Genomic DNA, 20,748 nt, shown 5'->3' on the forward strand with positions numbered 1-20,748 from the left:
ATTTAAGTTGTAAGAACTAATTAGTAACAAGCCTAAACTATCGGCTGAATATTCATAAATAATATTAAGCCTCTGATTTGGGAGCGGCTGGCAGGACAGAGCTGATCGGCTGTCCTGACGAAAAACTCTGGCTACAAATGGTGCCCAACGTGGGGCACCTACATCCACATAAAACCTGAGAGAGCTTAGAAAACGGTTCTAGACACACAGAAACAGAGCCAGGCACAACTTCCTAGTCTCATGTCTCTTAATCCAGCCTCAATGCAGAGACACTTCTCCCAGCTGTTGCCTTGGGACTTGAGCCGCCAGCCTGAGCCCTGACAACACTCAGCCATAAGCTAGGCCCCTTGGTGGGTTCCCAGTCTCTCACACAGGCCGTGGTACAGAGGCGTCTCCTGGAAGCTGCCTGCAGGAAGATCCAGCTGCCATACACTACCAGCATACACTAAGCTAAGCCACACCTGGCAGTAGCTGACATACCAGATTTAAGATTTGTCTCATACCATCAAAAAACAATACAGATGCTTGGTAAAAACAGATCCAGACAGAAAAAAGCCTCTAAACGGGTTATAGTGTGTTTAAAAATACACATAGGAGTGGGAGAAGAATGAAAGAGTATATACAGTCATAGATGAAAAAGATAAAGTTTTAAATAATAAAGTCCTTAAAAAGAGAGTAAAGTAATATAAAAAAACTACATAAATATGGGAAATACAGTCTAGATCCTATATGTTATTGTACTGTCTTTAAATTTTTTGACTGCTAAGAGACACTGGATTGTAAAAGCTGCAAGATTAAACCAACCTATATATTTTAAAAATATCTTGACTTCAAAATTTAAGTCAAAAGGTATATCACTTTGGGGGAGAGGTTACGCTTTTATTTCCACAGGAAATGAGAAGCCGTGGATTCATTCCAGGTTTTTTAAAAAAATCAGGTTTGATCAGAAAAGACCCCCTGAAATCCTGGCTATAGACATTACCTTTAAAAGTTTATGTATTTTCAGAACAAGGGGATCGATCAAATACCAATAAAAACAGATGGCCCAGGTGATCCAATGTTTCAAAATGCCTGTTACAGTCTTTTCAAAATTCTACATCCAAAACAGCTTCAAGGCAGCTGGCTGAGATGGTCCAACCTCCCGGACTACTCCAGCTGGGACTTCATTTTTATTCTAATTTTCTCAAGGTTCTCCCAAAGATACCAGCACCCCCAGACAACAAAAAGTAGTCTAGAGAACAACGCCCACATTCCCAAAATATTGGTTATGGATATTTGTTACCATTTAAGGGGGGTTGGTTACAAGCTGTTATTGGTAATGGTCAGAAAAAAGCTGAACAAAGGAGATTAGATTCAAGGATACTGTCAGTAGAGTATAAGACCCTTCATCTCAGGGTCGTGAATTCGAGCTCCAAGTTGGGTGCCAGGTGAAGCATTTATCTATTATTTATCAATAAAAAGTTGGGAGTCAGGTATCAGGGTAAGAACCTGAATGATCACGGAAGCAGAGAAGCTACCAGTGACCTCCTTTCTCTTCCATTCCTCAATCCAAAGGGGCCGAGATCTTCTCTCAGCCTCGCCTTACTACGTCCTGTCTCCTATCTGTCCTCAGTCCTTAAAGACCTCTATGGCTAATTTTGGTCATCTAGTGGCTAGCTCTGCCCTCTGACTCAAAGCAAACTTTGTTAGAATGGGATTAAGACATCACATCACACAAGTAACCATTTCTCACAAGGCTCAGGGCCTTCTGCAAATAAGAAATTATGCCATCTCAGCCAGCTATGGTGAGGTACAAGTTTGAGGCCAGGCTGGGAAACATGCTGAGTTCTAGGTCAACCTGGAATACAAAGTGAAACTAAAGAAAAAAAAAACCCACAAAAACATAAAGAAACTGAAGCATGTCTACCTTATGATTCAAGAAACCTTTGATTTTGTTTTTCATGCTGATACAAAGGACATTGAAACACACAAACTTCTCTTGGAATTCTGCTCATTTCAGTTTTATCCATTGTCCCTCTACTCATTCAGCCATCCATCCATTTATTTATTTAGGTGCTAGAGATAAAGCCCAGAGCCTCTTGCGCATTTAGTACATGCTACCTCAGACTCCACGCTTAGTTCCATCCACCCATGGTTTGTTTACAGCTGAAAAATAACCAACAGCACTGTCTAACAGCAATAATGTGCTCACGGTTCCAATGATGAGTTGAAAAGCAGAAGTATGTAATACTGTTTTAAAAACAGATTTATTTTTATTGTATGTGTATGAGTGTTTGTCTGCAAGTATGTATGTGCACCATGTATATGCAATGTCCATGGAGGCCAGAAGAGGGCATCATATTCCCTGTAACTAGAGTTACAGACAGTTGTCAAGTGGGCACTATGAACTGGACCCAGGACCCAGCCAGTATCTCCTTCATGAATAATAGTAAACAGCAAAGCAGGGACCATAACAAAACTGTAACAATGGTTATGGCAAAAAAGTCATAGGCAAAACCGGGCGGTGGTGGTGCACATCTTTAATCCCAGCACTTGGGAGGCAGAAGCAGGTGGATCTTGGTGAGTTCAAGGCCAGCCTGGACTACAGAATGAGTTCCAGGACAGCCAGTACTGTTTCACAGAGAAACTCTGTCTTGAAAAAAACCAAAAAGAAAAAAAAAAAGAAAAAAAAAAGCCAAAGGCAAATCTGTCTATCTAATCTATAATCTATCTAGTCTATCTAATCTATCCTTAGGGTACAATAGAATGTTTGCCTAGCTTTTGAATTCAATTCTAGGCACTGCAAAAAGAAAACAAAACAAAAAAACAAACCCAAACAGTACAAGATAACAAAAGCAGCGCCCCGAAACAGGCAGGCGAGAAGAGCTGTGGTGGACTACTGTCCACCAGGTTGTTTTTTTTTTTTTTTCTTCTTCTTTTTTTTTAATCTCGTTTTTGTGTTTTTTTTTCTTTAAATTTTTAAAAAATATTTATTTACTTTATGTATGAGTGCTCTATCTGCATGTATGCCTTTATGCCAGAAGACGGCACCAGATCTCATTACAGATGGTTGTGAGGCACCATGTGGTTGCTGGGAATTGAACTCAGGACCTCTGAAAGAGTGGCCAGTGCTCTTAACCACTGAGTCATCTCTCTAGACCCATCTATCAGTTTTGAGACCTCTGACATGGCTCATCTCCCCAGCTCTAACGTCAGGGTAACAACAACCCTCTATAGAAATCTCACATTGACACACAGGACTCTCACAGCTCCTATGAGAATGAGAGTTAATCAGCGAGGCAGAGATGGAAGCCAGAGAGTCCACTGGGTAGGGAAACTGGTCCCAGGGATATGGTGTTGAGGCTCTAGGAATCCATAAATTCATTTACTAGTGCCTGCCAGGGAGGCTTGTAAAGGCTAACTGCAAATCCAATATGCGTTCTCAATGAGGCCTATCCCATTTCTATGTGCCTAGAGGTGGCTGGAAAGCTAGCAAGAAGCACCAGCAGTGAAAGTCAGTCCACCCTGGAGAAGAACTGACAGTGCTTTGTGGGCACAGGGAATTCCTCCTCTACAAATCTCTAGGAGGTCTTACTCTAGGAGGGATGTTTATTTCTAAAATGAGCTCTCTTTTTCAGACAGGGTATTCCTGTGTAGCCCTGGCTGGCCATAAACTCAGAGATCTGTCTGCCTCTCCTTCTGAGTGCTGGGATTAAAGGCTGGCACCATCACACCTATTTTCTTCCTAATTATTCAAAAATTGTTGTTATATAGAGGGTAGAAAGATGGCTCAGTTGCACAGAGCTCACTGGTCTTGTAGAGGACCTGGGGTGAGTTACCAGCACCCATATAAGACGGCTCACACCCACCCATCTTCTGGTTGCAAGGAATCCACGTCCTGTTATAGCTTCTAACCTAAACATTCTCTCTCTCTCTCTCTCATCTTAAAAGGAGGCTGGAAAGATGATCCAGAAGTTGAAAATACTTGATCTTTCACCTCTGGAACCAAGCTGGTTCCCAGCACCCACATGGCAGCTCACAACCATCTGTAACTCCAGTTCCACACGGGATCCCAACACTCTCTTCTGGCCTCTGTGGGCACAGCATATACATGTTGTGAGAGTGCGCGCGCGTGCACACACACACACACACACACACACACACACACACACACACAAACACACACCAAAAATAAATTTTTTTATCTTAAAAAAAAATATTGTCTAGAAACAACTTAGCCTGAAGAAAGGATTTGAGGCCAAAAGAAGCCCCAAATGTGACAGTAACAAGTGATGAAGTATTCCCCCCACCCCAAGCACAGGGTATGACAGGAAGCCAATTTCTGAGCCATTCTGCAGGACAGGGGACACATGAGTGGGGAGCTGGCGAGACGGCAGCAGGCAGAGCTTACCAAAGGTGTCAGCATAGATCTTGGCAAAGGAGCCCAGTGTGAAGCAGATGCTGTACTGGGAGCTGGAGAAGCAGACGTTGCCCAGGAGTGGGGACAGGATCAGGTTCTCATCGGTGGAATACATGCTGAAACAGACACTGCTGTGAGCCAGGGTCAGGCCTCGAGGGAGCCCCATGCCAGACTCTGCTGCATCATTAACGTGCTGCCAAAAGGAAGGGTGGTAGCTCCCCATCACAGTCGTCATTCTCCAGTCTCAGGAGGTGCTGCGTAAGATTCTTAAAACTGCCAAAGCCTGGTCAAGAACATGACGTGATGAAGCTGTTCCCTTATTCCCAGTAACAAACTGATGTCCCAGAGCTGGGACGTCCTGCAGTCTTGAAAAAGCTAACCACACAGGACAGACTGGGGGAAACCTGTAGGACAGATAAAAACCTCGGAACAAATGAAGCTAATGTGATCAGAGAGGGATACATTTAGGAGACATCTCAATTCCAATACAAATGGTCACATAAAGGGATGGGCCATGCTTGCCTAGCACTCTCAAGGCCCTGGGTTTGAGCCCCAGTACCCATTAAACTAGTTGTGACAGCTTAGCCTTTTATCCCAGCACTCGGGGTGTGGAGGGGGAGATCAGAAGTTCAAGGTCATCCTTGGCTCTATAGGAAGTTCCAGGCAGGGACAAGACAGGACAGACAAGCACCACCAGGAAAAAAGAGAGAAACAGCAGTGTTGCTCCTCTCCACGTCACTCTCCTTATTCTTTTTGGCCTCGTTTCACAAATTCATGCTGAAACTTTCATCTCACTATTCTGTAGAATGTAGAGCCTGGCACCGCACACAGTAGGCAAGTGTTCTAGGATGGAGCTAAACTCCACCCCTAAACTTTTCAAACAACTTGAGAGCCAGCCATTCAGGAAGCCAGGATGCAGGCCTGTAATCCCAGCATTTGGGAGGCTGCGGCAGGAGGCTCAGGGGCTCAAGGAGTAAGATGGGCTGTGTTCTCCTGATGCACCCAGTACCGTATCCTACAGCCAGACTGTGCTAACATGGGCCTCCAAGTAACTTAGATGTATAATTCTATGCCATCTCCCATATTTATCGATGTGAGCCTAAACCTTCCACCTTCTTAAGAAGCTAATTCATGCAGAACGCACAGCAATTTCTTCATTTACACGGCCTGTGTTAACAGTAAGACAGTGCAGGCCACATCACTCAGCAGAAGGTGCCATATGGCAAGGGAGCTACACCAACTAGCTACTTAATTTCTTTAAACATCCCCATAGGTGATTCTTCATTTACTTAGTTATAAATTTACCGACTCATTTAATTTCACCGTGTGGGTGTATGGCATGTGTGTAGAGGTCAGAGAACACTTTTGTGGTATCTGTTCCTCCGTCCATCTTTACGTGGGTTCTGGGGATTGAATATAGGTAGTTAGGCTTGTGCAAGTCCTTTATCTGCTCAGCCATCTTGTTGGCCTTCTTTTTGTTTTTTGAGATAGTATCTCATTCTGTAGCCCAGGTGGACCTCAAACTCATAGCAATTCCCCTGCCTCAGCCTCCCAAGTGCCAGAATTATAGATGGAGACCATTATGCCCCTCTCTCTCTCTCTCTTTTTTTTTTTTTTTTTTTTTTAGTTGAGGATCAAACTCAGGGCCTTGTGCTTGCTAGGCAAGTGCTCTACCACTGAGCTAAATCCCCAACCCTATTTTTTAAATTAAATTAATTTATTTTGTGTATGTGGGTGTGTACACCCAGAGACCAGAGGTTGCCATTGAGTGTCATTCTCTATTATTCTCCACTTTGATTTTGAAGCCAGGGTCTCTCACTGAACCCGGGGCTCATTAACTGGCCTTACTGGCTAGCCACGGGGTTTCCTGGTCTCCACCTCACCATGCTGGGTCCCAGGTGTGAGGTACCACCCTAGCTCGTTCCACAGATGTTAAGGATCTGAACTCAGGTCTTCATGAAGCAAGCACTTTACTCACTGAGCCATCTCCCCAGCCCTAATTTGAGTTTCTGAGATAGGGTCCATCCTCCATGTTACACAGGCCGACCTAGAACTTGCTGTGTACTCCAAGCTAGCTTCAACTCCTAATCCTCCTGCCTTTGGCCTCTCAAGTGCTGGGACCATCGGCATATGCTACCACACTGCATCTAGTTTCTTCTTTTTTTAATAGAAGCAAAAATGAGCTTTTGGGGGCTGAAGAGATGGCTCAGCAGGTAGACTAGCATATTGCTCTTGCACAGGACCTAGGTTGTTCCCTGCACTCAAATGGAGACCCACAACTCTCCGTAACTTTAGCTTAAGGAATCTAAAGCTTTAAAAAAAAAACAAAAACAAAACAAACAAACAAAAAAAAACCTCTGTAGGCATCACGCAAAACACTTAGATACCTAAATAAACAAATAAATAATGAGCTTTCATAACCTGCCCAACTTTACATGGTTGGTGTGTGGTAAAGGGGAGACTGCTTAGAGTCTATTGATCACAAAACCAGAGATGTTGTTACTGCACGGCTGGTTAAGACACTCAGCTGATGAGGTTAGGCTTGGAGGCAGTCCTGTAGAGACCTGACACGTGCTGTTAGATGTGACAGACTCACCAACACATGCCAGAAGTCTTCAAGGGTAAAATTAAGATTTATATAAGCCAGACTCTCCTAATAACAGGAAATCCACTCCCAGGTGTCTTATACCTTATTAATCCATTGACCTCATCCACAATGTGTCGAAGTTTGTAATAAGCATCTGTTGGAGGCAGCTTCAGCTCCAAGATCAGCCGGTCGATTTTGTTGATGCACACGGTGACTGCTAACCGTTCCTGCACTGCGTGCTTGATCAGTCGTTCTGTGTTCAGCATCACCTGAGAAACACAGGGCTCTGAAGGCGGAACCAAGAGCAGAGGGCACATCTACAGCAGAGCCAAAGAGGACACTCTCAACGCATTTAGCACAAGGGGGAAATCGCCTGGGGCGGGGATGTCAGCTGGAAGCATCATCCTCAAGGCAGGTATGGAAACGTAAAAGGGTACCTACCCAGCACGACTAAGAAGTAAGTAAACACAATGACAATGCTGAGACCCAGGCTCCTCAGCACTTAGAATGCTAGGAAGAACTTAATGGATTCAGAAGTACTAGGATGAATGATATACTTTCTGCCCCTGGCTCCATCTTTTTCAGTGATCCTAAGGATTAAACCCGGAGTCTGGTATATTTGAGAAATGTTGCCTCTGAGCTACATCCCCAACTCTGTTTTAGTCTATTCTGAGACAGGGTGTCACTAAGTTGCTCAAGCTAGTCTAAAATTTGCTGTCTTCCTACCTGGGCCTCCAGAGTAGTTAGGATGACAGGTATGTGCCACCATGCCTGGCTGAACAAGCCACTTTGTTTGCTGTTACTATTATTTATTTCTTTGAGGCAAGGTCTTACTCTGTAGCCACGCCTGTCTCAAACTTGTAGCAACCCTCTTACTTCCCATGTGCTGTGATCACAGACACACAAAGCTACACCTGTGTGCAGATGAGTGACAGATGTGTGGGTGGGTATTTCTTAGCTGTGCTCATAGTAGCAATGAGCACCCCAGATCTTTGTTTCTAAAGAGTGGTCTCCACTACACAGGGAGCCAGAGCCCGTTGGAGCAATGGCTGGTTTTAGGACTGGGGCAGGGACAAGTGTAAGAAAAGAAGCAAGTGCTCAAAACACGATGAGGTAGGTCAAAAGGATGAAAGAGCCTGTTACAAGGAACTCTGGCTAGTCAAAGATGAGTCAACGAGACCATCAAGATGTATGAGGATATGCTGGGTGTGGTGATGTACACCTTTAACCCCAGTATTTGGGAGGCAGAAGCAGGCAGATCTCTGTGAATTCATGGCCAGCCTAGGCTAGACAGTGAGCTCCAGACCAACCTGGGCTATGAAGTGAGATTTCCTTTTCCTCTTATTTTCTTCTTGAGACAGGGTTTCTATGTGTACTTCCTACTGTCCTGGAACTCGCTCTGTAGACCAGGCTGGCTTTGAACTCAGAGAATCGCCTGCCTCAGCTGGGATTAGAGGCATGCGCCACCCCTGCCTGGCTCTTTTTAACTTTTAAAACTAGTTATTTATTTTTATGTATGGGGATGTTTTCATGTAATGGCGTGGCGTGGAGGTCAGAGGACAACTTTCAGGAGCCAGTTCTCAGCTTCTACCACGTGTAGGTTAAAGACTGACCTCATGTCACCAGGCTTGGCAGCAAATGCCTTAACAAACTGAGCCCGCCTGAGTAAGATCTCATTGTTAGCATTAGGCATCTGTACTGGCCGGCCCTTAGGGTCCTGACAGGATGTACCTCAGCTGCAGCCACTAAGAGCACCCCTGTGCATATTCGCTACATTTTGTATAAAAGGCGGGCCCTGTATACCTCCTGTCCGTCTGTCTGTCTCTCTTTCTCTCTTCCTCCCTCCCTCCTTTCTCTTTCCCTTCCTCATCCCCAGGGACCGGTCCCTGCCCCCTTCTCTGCCCCTTCTCTCTCCCCTTAATAAACCTATGTGGGCCCTGTTGTATGGTGACTCCTTCCTGCCATTTTTAAAAGACAATACCCATCTCATTACACAAGACAAAGACAAACAATGATTTGTAAATAGTTTTATGTAACTCGTGGGAGAGGACACATGAGAGAGTGTGTCTCTGGGTACAGAGAAATCATAAAGAGATGAGACTAAGCTCCTTCTACAATGCTTGACAGAGTTTGAACTTTTAAATAAGGTACCTCTGGCTCCCCCTGCTGGTATTACACTAGTGATCATATGAATAAAGTTAGTAGCATTACCCCATTTTTCAGTTTAGAAATATAAAAGAATTTCAGCTCCAGTCTCTAACTTTGAACATCACTTGCTTCCCTAAATTTAGAGCAACCCCAAGCCTTAATCACACAGACTTTCATGTTCCCTGGCTCCTAGCTCACATGCCATTTTGAGTAATGTGTAGGGGCACAGTAACAGGGGACTAGCTTCTAAGAGACCAGACTAACTTACCCCCTCAGCAGCATCAATGAAAAGGACCACTCCATCCGAGATGCGCAAGCCAGCTGTGACCTCATCAGAAAAATTTACATGTCCTGAAAAGTAAATACCCAGTCATCAGTCATCCCTTGGTGGATGAGGCAGTTACCTTGCAGAATGACCTGAGGAGCATTGCAAAGTCTGAGAACCCCAAGTCATCCTTTGGTGGATGTGGCAGTTACCTTGCAGAATGACCTGAGGAGCATTGCAAAGTCTGAGAACCCCAAATATTCCTCTTCCTTCCCACAGCACCTGGCAGTGTATAAATTCCTCCCACTAGAGTCCCACCCTGGGATGAAGGTTTCACACAGAAGGTCTCCACACAGAGAAGGTAAAGCAGCTGACATTCCAGCTTAGTGTGATCGGCAATCAACAGAGTTCTGTAAGAGCCATGACTATCTGGAGGCAGGGAAAAGGCAAAGGTGACCCAGAGCACGATTAGCTGCCCCAAGAAAACAAGTCACAGACAAGGCGCTGCTGGGGGACGAGATGGGCTTAGGAGTCAGGCCCTGGGACTTGATGGTGCACTGAGGGCAAATTTGCCAAACCCCCAGACATTGAACAAAAACAATTCTGTGTTAATTCAGCCCTTTCCATAAAAGAGCGAGCTGACAGCAATACTCACTGCACCCCTGTCCACTTCTGGAGAAGACTGAGCATGCTGGAGGCCTGGGGGCATGTCCGACTCACTGTGATTTCAGCAGTGGCTACACATGTGGCCTGACATAAACTGAAATCAGTAAACACAGAGGGTCCCCAAAATTTAAAATTCCATAGGAAAGTAAGAATGGAAGTAAAATCAAAGGCCAGGAGACCGTGTCGGATAGTTCGTCAAAGTAAAGGGAGCTCTTGAAAAAGAACACTCGACCAAGGAGAAGGGAGTAAACTCCAGGATGCGCCGCTCCGTACTGCTTTGGGGAATGGACACCAACGGAGAAGAGACAGGCTGTGACAGTACAGTGTGAGGGCTGTCCCACCTGGTGTGTCCATGATGTTGAAGAGGTACGACTTCCCTTTGGTGTCCGGCAGCACCACTGTCACCGGAGTGCTCTTGATGCCAACACCTCTCTGAAATTCAGACACAGTGATCAAGACTTCTTCCCGTGTCAGGGGAACTCACCTAGCTCTTGAGGTTTGTCAGTTGCTGGCTTAATTACACTGATGTCTCTCCTTGTAGCAGATGTAATTCTTTTTATCTAGGCCTCTGTGTGGCATGATCTTGTAGATGAAACACACACACACACACACACACACACACACACACACACACTCTTTTTTTTTTTTTTCCAACGGTGCTGGGGATAAACTCAGAGCCTTATGCACGCTAAGCAAGAATTCTACCATAGAATTACATCTCCAGCTCCAAAGACAATTTCCTTTTTGTCTCAGAGAGTATTAGAAATCAAACACAGAGGTCTCTTACACGCTGGCTGAGCAATATGCTCAGCTCTAAGTTTTTATTTTGAGACAGAATCTCACTAAGTTATTCAGGCTGGCCTCATCCTCACTCTGTCACCCCAGTATGCTTTGAACTTCTTTTTTGGTTTTTTGAGACAGGGTCTCACTATGTTGCTCTCAGGCTGGCCTCGAACTCAAGAGATCCATCTACCTGCCTCTGTCTCCCAAGTGCTGGGATTAAACATGGGCCACTACACTCAGCTGGCTTTGAACTTCTGATGGGCATGCCTCAGCATAGCAATAATGTTGCTATGATGGCTTATCCTGTGAGCACTGTCCTAAATTACTTTAGTTAACCCTGTGTATGGATGTGAGCCTTCCATGTAGTTCTTGAGAGAAAAGGGGACAGATAATAAAGTAGCGAAGAGAAGAGGTGATAGGGGAAGAAGAAAGATCTAGATGGAACGATAAAAGAATCATAATGGTCCAACAAGCCATCCACAGAGAAGCCCCTCCTAGAAGGAGATGCACACAGCAGGCATCTTAGGGATTGTCAGGATCTTGTAAAGACGTAGAGTTTTACAAATCTGAACATCACCTCTCAGTATCTGTCTTATTGGGTAGCATTAAATCTACTCAAGGACTGGAAGGCTCCACACCGTGCTCCAGCTTGCCTTCTCAGCTCTCATTATGGGATGACTGAGAGAGCAGAGCGTAGGGCAAGGCTAAATGGAAGTGCTATGGCAAAGGCTCTCTACAAAACTATGGCTGGTGGGCCTGTGTGAGCAAATTCTAATTTCCCAAGACACACTTACCTCTTGCTCTGTGAAGAGGATGTCGGTATAGCACAGCTGGAAAAAATTCAGTGATGTTACCACCTGAATTCAGACTTCTCTCCCGTATGCACACCATCAATCATCCTCCCTCACCTCCTCCCATCTCAAGGGGCTTCCCCCAGGAGGAAACTACACCCAAGAAAGCGGGCTGTTCCCACAGCAATTCCAGACAATGAGACCATCCCCCATCTCCCCCCCTCCCCCGACATGGAGAATGTCCTGCAAGTGTGGAAAAGGCTGAGTGTGCAGGGTGGGGGTGGTGGGGGTGGTGGTGGTGGGGGTGGTGGTGGGGGTGAGCAGTCCTTAAAGACCATACCATGGCTGGAGAGCTAAGCTGTACACACGGCACTGGATCTTAAAGAGTGGTAGAGGGGGACACGAGCCAGCCTTTTAAGTCTCACATGTCACAACAGTCAATCTGGCAGAGTCTGAACATTTATTGCACTGAGACTAGCTGCCACTGTTGGCCTTGTTCAGGCATTTAAATTTACCGTGAAAACAACAAGGTCCAACTGTATGATATTTATAGAACAGACTATTAATAAAATGACAGGAAAGAGGAGACTATAAAAGTCAGGATACATCACTGAGGAGAGATCCCAAAATGCAGAACAGATCATCTAAAATTACTACAGGTTAATATTCTCCATCCATGCTCCTGAGAAAGCTGAAATTATTTGCTTACACCTATTAATAAAGTACAATCACACAGCAGCAGTCTGTAGACACCACTGATTATGAGTGCAGGGAGAAGGAAGGGAAGGAGCGAGGCATCCCTCTCCATTCCAAACAGCTCGGCCCAAGTTCTACTCACATCTTGGTCATAGCGTTTTCTGATTTCCGGATGCGTCTGCTCTATTAAGCAATCTACAAAACACGTCTGAAAGGGAAGAGACGGGTAAGACTTGCCAATTATAGAGGAAAATCTGTGCCCCTTTCCTCAAGCTCCCAATCCACCACGTAATTCAGGCATGAAGGGAGGAAGAGGAAAACAAAGAGGATTATGGGACAGCAAAGGATTAACACAGAAGCCATAAGATTATTTTTCAATGAAAGATGAAAGCTTTCTTGGAAAGACCTCCCTCAGGAAATAAAAAGTTATAAAAATCAAAGTAAGGCTCAATTTCCACTTTCTGTCCAGATGTAAACACACCGCTCAGGCATGTTATTGGCTTAGGAACAGGCTCCAGAAATGCTGGAATTTCACAACAGTTCCAAAAGAGCATGCAGGGAGTGTTGTCTTATGTCCCCAAACCACCCACTCTGCCTTAGGACTTCAAACTTCCATCACTATGACCCTACGGGCTCAGAAGATGAGCAGGTACAAAGAGAAATCCTGTTCCAAGAAGCAGAACAGTCTCACCTTGCCGTGGTGGAGATGGCCACAAAGGGTCACATTTCGGATGAGCTCTGAGTTGTCCATCAGATCTGCTAAGAAACTGGAAGGAGAAAGGCAAAGAGAAAAGGAACTATAACAGAAGCCGCCCCACCCCAACAGGGTGGCACAAAGGTGTTTCAGCTATTTTTCAGCCAGGACAACTGTTAGTCCAACTGCAGAATACCCAGAGAAGAGTATCTGGATCTACGTGGCCCTGGCTGGGGGTGCCCATGAGACAACACAAGCTGGAAATGGACCAGTGCCCTTCAGATGAAAGGGTGCGTGCATGGGTCACAGGGTGCGGTGGGGAGATTGGAGGACAACTTTTGGGAACTGGTTCTCTCCTGCCATGTGAGTCTCAGGAATAAACTTCGGTTGGGAGACCTATCTATTCCACTGGGCCATCATGCTCACCCTTACAGAGATTTCAACAGTAAAATGATTGAAAAAGAAAGGCTGAATGAAGAAAAGGCAGGCATGGTGGATCACGCCTGTAATCTCACTGCTTAGGTGGTAAGGGCAACAGAATGAAGACCAGCCAGGGATGCATGAGACCCTAGACAGGGGAGAGACAAGACGGATGCACAGAACAGCTGGACATAGTGGTACAGGTTTATAATCTCAATACCTAGTAGGTGAGGCAGGGGAGCAGGAATTTAATTTCATCCTTGGCTATCTAGGGAATTTTTGTCTTAAAAACAAAGGAACAAAAATCAGGCTGGGCGGTGGTGGCACACCCCATTGATCCCAGACTCAGGAGGCAGAAGCAGATGGATCTCTGAATTCGAGGCCAGCCTGGTCTACAGAGTGAGTTCCAAGGCAGCCAGGGATACTCCAAGAAACCTTGTCTCAAAAAACCAAAACAACAACCCACCCACCCCCTGTGCAAAAACAAAAACAAAAAACCCCACCACCATCAAAATATATATAGAGAGAGACAGAGACAGACAGACAGTCAACAATAAAAGGTTATCAGCAGGGGCTTCCTGGAGCCATTTTTCAGCTGCTAATCACAGCTGTGGTGACCTCAACACTGATAATTGTAACACCCTAGTCATCTCAAAGGCTGGCTCCCAGGACTACCTGGGGTTGGAGGCGGTGCTAGGACAGAGGAAGAGGAAACAGCTGACATCCGGATGAGAGATGGCAGAAAAGACTGAACTGAAACATTCCAGCAGCCATAGTTCTGGTGGATCATAAAAAAATCGCTGTCATAATTCTCTGGCTCCTTCAATCATAAACCCCATTTTCCTGCCTTAAGAAAAGATGGCTGCACTATTTCTTCAGAGAACTGAGAGAGGCCTTATAACTTACTCCATCTCATACACCGTGACAGGTAATGTCTGCTCCATCAGAGTGAATTTCTTGGTTTTCACTGGCTTTATAATGGGCTCTAGGGGGGAAAAAGAAAAGTAGTGACATGTAGTTAAGTATAAACCAAAAATACAGAGCTCGATTCCACTGGATTGGGCCTCAGAGCACATGATATATAACATCAATTTGTTTTATTCTCAAGAATCTGTCAGTCAGGTTGACAGTGGGGGAATGCTATTTCAGCATGAGACAGCAAAGAGACTTGAACTGCGCACTGAAGAGCATGAAGCTTATTTGGTGTGATATGGTGAAATAATGGATACAAAAATCCCCAAGTCTCTTTACATTTTAAAATGGAATTGCTTTCCAGAACCACTATTAAAGAGCTGGACAATAAACACAAGGACTGCTAAGAAGGGCTGGAATTTGCATGGAAAAATATCAGACCAAAGAGAGAACTTAGCAGTTTTTAAGCACTGAGAAGTAGATAAAGCATTATCTCCTTTTAAAACATATGTATATATTTAATTATTTTATTTCATCGTTATGGGTGTTTTGCCTGTGTGTATGTTTGTATACCATGTATATGCCCGATGCTCTCAGGAGTCAGAAGAGGGCACTGGATCTTCTTTTGTGACAGATGGCTGAGTTACAGATGGTTGTGAGCTGTGTGAGCTGTCATGTGGGTACTTGGAATTGATCCCTGGTCCTCTGCAAGAACAGCCTCTTAACTGCTAAGCCATTGCTACAGGTCAAAAGTACTAACTCTTCGTTTACTAACAAGCTGAGTTTTGTTGAATATTAAAAAACAAAGTTAACTGAATGTTAATCCATCAATAACACTGGAAATTAAAGGGAAAAAAATCACCCAATTTATTGACTGAACTTTGAAGATAGACAGCTAGGCAAGGTTTCCTCCAGCCATACCTGTGAGAGGTTGAGTGTCTTCCTCCTGAACTATGGTCTCCACCTCAGGGCCATACACCTCCTCAGCTGTGGGGTAGTACTTCTTGTCCTCGTGCAGCACCACCTCCATGCCAGGGTGGTCATCATCGTGCTCTCCCACGTCATCCTCATCCTCATCCTCATCCATCTAAAGGCAAGAGGGAGAGGGAGGACAGAAGGGGTTCCTCTTCCTGCTTGACTACTGACTACACCTTCTGACAGGCTTACCCACAGGCCAGTCTGGTGGGGGCATTTTTCTCAATTGAGGTTCCTCCCCCCTCTGTTTTTTGAGACAGGGTTTCTTTGTGTAGCTTTGCGCCTTTCCTGGAACTCACTCTGTAGTCCAGGTTGACCTAGAACTCACAGGTGGTTTTCTCTTTTAAGAGGACTCTAGCTTGTGTCAAGTTGACAAAAAACTAGCTGGTACAAGTATAAACCTCAAATATACAAAATTACGAATGCACAAAGACTTGTAAATAATAATCATAATAATAATAATAACTATTATTATTATTATGATTATTATTTGGCTTTTTCAAGACAGGATTTCTGAGTCTGTCTTGGAACTCACTCTGTAGACCAGGCTGGCCTTAAACTCACAGAGATCTGCTTGCCTCTGCCTCCTGAGTGCTGGGATTAAAGGTGTGCACCATCACAGCCTGTCGTAAATAATTATTCTTGGTAGTGTTATTCATAATAGCAAAAACAAAACTAGAAACCCAAAAATAGACCAACTTATGACTGGGTAGTGAAATATACTGCTTTCATACAAAACAATATTTGGCAATAAAAGGAAATGAAATGCACATATCATCTGTGTGCATACTGCTACAACACAGATACACACAGGTGCAACTCTAAAACATGATGCACAGTGAAGGTAGCCAGACATAAAGGCTCCATGGTGTATCATCTCATTTACATGCAAATACAAAGGGAAAGAAAACAGGGCGGAGGAAAGGCGAAGGTTAGCAGGTATAGAGTCTTCCTGGGATGATGAAAACATTCTAAAGCTGGTAACGGTGATGGTGCTATGACTTTGTGAATATCCTAAAAACAACTGGATTAAGTGCCTGACAATTAATTGGCCCCAAATGTTAAGTCCTTACATATCAACTCCTGGTTATGAGCAACCCTGAGCAAAAACTATTCCTCATCAGCTAAAAGAGTCTTGGGGTGGGGGCGGGGAGTACATTCTATTTAGTTGAAACAGCAAATGAAAAGACTCCATCCAAGCAAATGTGGAGACCGTGAGGGTTAGCCAGGAAGCCAACATGTTTAGGAGTAGAGGGAACAATGGAAGAGTAAACTGAAGTAACACAGGAGGAACCACAGAGGACCTTCCAGATCATTAAGTAATCTGACTCCCCACCCCCTCCCACCTCCAGTGGTTTTGTGTGTGTGTGTGTGTGTGTGTGTGTGTGTGTGTGTGTGTGTGTACACATATGTATGCTGGCAAGGTGCTGTCTTTTGAGACGGTCTCTCACTGTGACCCGGGGCTTGTGGATTAGCTGAAACAGGTTGGCCCCCCTGCCCCAGCCCCAGCCGCGTCTACCTCCCCAGCGAGAGCACACTACCACACCTGGTATCTTTATGGGTTCTAGGGACCGAACTTAGGCCCTTATGCTTGTACGGCAACTGAGCCAGTATCCTCGGTCCTGACTTCACTCTTTTCTAGAATACTAGTTTGAACTAGGGTAATCCGCAGCAGCAGTTATAGCTCAGTGCCTTGGACTCAAACCTCAGCACTGTGTGTGCTGGGGGAGGATGGGGACGACCCATTGTGTTTCCCAGCCTGAGAACATCCTGAAAGGAGGTTGGTTAGGAGCCTACTGCAGGAATTTAGTAGAGACAGTGACTTGCACCATGGTGGCTGTGAAGGTGATGAGAAGAGGCTGAAGCCTAGAAACACTTCGCAGAATCAAGTGTTTTCTAGTAAATGAAAGTACGCTTAAGGAGAGGGGGAGGAGGCCTCTGACATGAGCAACTGGAGCAGGGCACTGGTCTACAGGGGTGAGGAAGACTTTAAGAGCAGTATGGGGAGGCACTCAGAATTTGGCAGATACGCTACATCTGCGCCTCTCCATCAGGCATCGAGGAGAGAAGCCAAGTCAGATGCAGGACACATAAAGCTGAGGCTCAAGAGAAAAAAGGCTTTTGAAGACAGAAACCCCAGAGTCTCTGGACACAGAAGTCACCTGAGACTGGATAAGATGACCAGTACAGATTCTATTACGTAGTTCTGGCCTGTGCCTCTGCGTGCTGGGATTAAAGGTGTACACCGAGAAGGTTTTAAGGTGGAGTACCAAGTCTCCCCACTAGTGAGGGAAAACTGATGGTGCAGGAGAGGGAGGAGAGAAGTGCTTGAGTGGGGGGAAGGACAGGGTGGGGGTGGGGGTGGGGGCTAGTTGACTGAAAACAAACAATTCATCCACCAGAACAGAGCGGAAGGCATCGTGTGCAGAAAGGTGGGTAGATACAGTGGTGGGCGTTTGCTTTCCTTCACATAAACTCCAAAATGTCAACCAGTTTGGTTTTTTTTTTTTTTTTTTTTTTTTAAATGCAGAGCCGGGCGGTGGTGGCGCACGCCTTTAATCCCAGCACTCGGGAGGCAGAGCCAGGTGGATCTCTGTGAGTTCGAGGCCAGCCTGGGCTACCAAGTGAGATCCAGGAAAGGCGGAAAGCTACACAGAGAAACCCTGTCTCGAAAAAAAAAAAAAAAAAAAAGAATGCAAATCCCTCCAGTGGTGAGTGGGCTGCCTGGCTACCTCCTGCATCTGTATGTTCTACTTCTGATAACGCGGCCTGAGATTACATCAGTTCTTTCGGCAGCCAGACATAGCCTACTGACGGTGGCTCCCAACAGCCACCAAGCCCGTCCTCTGCCCACACGGCTGATGTGTTAGGAATGGAACTGTGGGCTTTCTGTAACAACTTCGACTCTCAATCACGTCTCCACCTGAGCATCATGCAGTAGCTCAAACTAGCCTCAAAAAGAGCAAACAAGCAGCCTTCCAGCACTCCCTCTGTCTGTTGACAAGGAGCACCCCTCTAGGTACCTCGCTCGCTTCGCTCATACTCAAGCAGTGGCCCGACCCCACATCTTCACATGAATGCTGGTAGCTCTGGGATGGACCCCTGGCTGGTTGTCAGGCCTCCAGCCCTCCCCTCACTGAAGGAAGGACTCCAGCATTTTGCTCTGACTGTGTCATCCCTTGCTCTCAGTTTTCTTTTACTTCTGAAACAGGGTCTCACTGTGCAGCCCTGGCTGTCTTGGAACTCGCTATATGGACCAGACTGGCTATGAACCCATAGAAATCTGCCAGCTTTGGCCTCTGCTGGAGTTAAAAGTGTGCACCACCTCATCTGGCTCTTACTCCCAGTTTTCCATGCAAGGCTTTCAACTCTCTAGCCACCTCCTGTGCTTCACACCCACAGCAGTCCTCTAAGGACTAGACTCTGGTGATCTGGAGAAGAATGGTTTACTGGTTCCTGCTACCTGTGGACCCTTCTCGCTGTACTCCTTCCCTCAGAATAAGCACCCTTCTTGCAAACTTTCATGCATTTGAGCTCAAATAGCTTGTTTGGGTTTGGTTTCTGGTTTTCTGAGACAGGATTTCTCTACGTAGCCTTGGCTGTCCTGGAACCCACTCTGTAGACCAGGCTGCCCTCGAACTCAGAGATCTGCCTGTCTCTGCCTCCGCATGCTGGGATTAAAGGTGTGCACCCAGCTTCTTTTTGTTTTTTTAAGACAGGGTTTCACTCTGCAGTTCAAGCTGGCCTTGAACTTGTGATCTTCCTGCTTCCACTTTTCAACTGCTAGGATTACAGGCATGTACTACCATGGGCAACAAGCTCCCAAATCCTACGCACATCTTCATTAGCAAAATCACATGCATCTCTTTACTGCTAGACACTTCAATACAGAATTGAAAGAGTCATCCTATAATCCCAAGACACAAAAATCATGAGTTCACTGCCATCCTGGGCTACTTAATGACTTGTAAGCCAGTTTGGAGGACAATGAGAGACCCTGTTTCTAACTTTAAAAAAAAAAAAAAATCACAAAAGCCTTGTTGTCCAGGCACGGTATATACTCCTATAATATCAGCACCTGGGAGACTGAGGCAGAGGGATCATTAGTTCAAGGCCAGCTTGGCTGCATAGTGAATTCCAGGGCACTCTTGCCTATATAGCTAGTCTCTGCCCCCCCCCTTTTTAAAGTAAAGTATTTTTTAAAAGTATTTTAAAATAGCTGGTGTAAACCTCAGTAGAAGAGCACTCACATACCAAATGCAAGGCCTTGGGTTGAAATCCCAGCACCAAAAAAAAAAAAGGGGAGAAGTGAGCAGCAGCCATCAGATGCTGATCAGCAACTGGAAGAATCACAAACGTTCCACTCATCACACAGCAGAGGGAGACAGCATGAAAGAGAATGGAGCGATAACATACCACCATGCACTTAAGTTTAAGATTTATGCACCTGCCGGGCGGTGGTGGCACACGCCTTTAATCCCAGCACTCGGGAAGCAGAGCCAGGCGGATCTCTGTGAGTTTGAGGCCAGCCTGGGCTACCAAGTGAGTTCCAGGAAAGGCGCAAAAGCTACACAGAGAAACCCTGTCTCGAAAAACCAAGAAAAAAAAAAAAAAGATTTATGCACCAAGTATAGACTCTACATATTTAGCAACTCACACCAACAAAACATACATACGTCATTAGAATGACTACTAAGGTGGCAGTATGGGAATAAGACTAACTAATAAATTAAACAAGAGCAGAGACTTAGACAGCGGACACTGAGCAGCTCAGGTGTGAGCATCACTCATATGGCCCTCCCCATTCATTTTTCTGTGTGTGTGTCAGCAGATTTAAAGGGCTGTAACTCACCACCTTAAACGCAGTCAGCAGTCAGTGTTTTCAGTCCACCTGCACAACTGCACAATCAACTCTGGACACCTTTATCCCCCGAAGGAACTCTGTCTGGAGTTCTCGCCTTCCAACCTGGGCACCCTCTGGTCAGCTGCTGTGTCTCTACAGCTGCCCACCCGTTCTCTGGGTCCACATCGAAGGCTGCTTCCTTAGATGCGGCTCTTGGTGACACGGATCAGGAACGCTCCTCACAGACTTTCACTATGGGACTGAACTTTATCACCTAACTAGCACTTGTCTCCTACTATAAATATTTCTGTACTTCATCTCCTCCAGGAAGGCAAAGCTATGCCCTGCTCTCTTGGCATCATGAATCTTTGCAGAGTAAAGAGCTCTACAAACACTGACCGAATGAAATATTGGCTTTACTTAGTCTGGACTCCAGATTTGCTGGGATCATTTTGAATTTTGATTCTGTTATCTAATATGTTAGCTTTAATGTGCTGTGCAAGTTTAACAGCTCCAATTAGAAAGGACAGAACAAAGCAGAGATGTTTTTGTGTGGCAACAGGAGGCTC

General features: G+C 45.5%; 1 protein-coding gene across 2 annotated transcripts in view; it reads right to left on the reverse strand.

The window, feature by feature from the left end:
- Nucleotides 1–20,748, reverse strand: part of Eftud2 (elongation factor Tu GTP binding domain containing 2) — a 43,966-nt gene that overhangs the window by 16,845 nt on the left and 6,373 nt on the right. The window contains exons 3-11 of one of the 2 annotated variants that reach the window (XM_059271879.1): nt 15,283–15,448; nt 14,356–14,434; nt 13,027–13,102; nt 12,478–12,543; nt 11,643–11,678; nt 10,407–10,497; nt 9,403–9,485; nt 7,089–7,255; nt 4,391–4,515 (exon numbers count right to left, since the gene is read on the reverse strand). In XM_059271879.1, the coding sequence (XP_059127862.1) occupies nt 4,391–4,515; nt 7,089–7,255; nt 9,403–9,485; nt 10,407–10,497; nt 11,643–11,678; nt 12,478–12,543; nt 13,027–13,102; nt 14,356–14,434; nt 15,283–15,448 (889 nt within the window). The remainder of the gene's footprint in view (nt 1–4,390; nt 4,516–7,088; nt 7,256–9,402; nt 9,486–10,406; nt 10,498–11,642; nt 11,679–12,477; nt 12,544–13,026; nt 13,103–14,355; nt 14,435–15,282; nt 15,449–20,748) is intronic. The other variant, XM_059271881.1, reaches the window with a different exon arrangement.

This window comes from Peromyscus eremicus, chromosome 8a (genome assembly GCF_949786415.1).
Source record: "Peromyscus eremicus chromosome 8a, PerEre_H2_v1, whole genome shotgun sequence".
In the NCBI taxonomy this organism is placed as follows: domain Eukaryota; kingdom Metazoa; phylum Chordata; class Mammalia; order Rodentia; family Cricetidae; genus Peromyscus; species Peromyscus eremicus.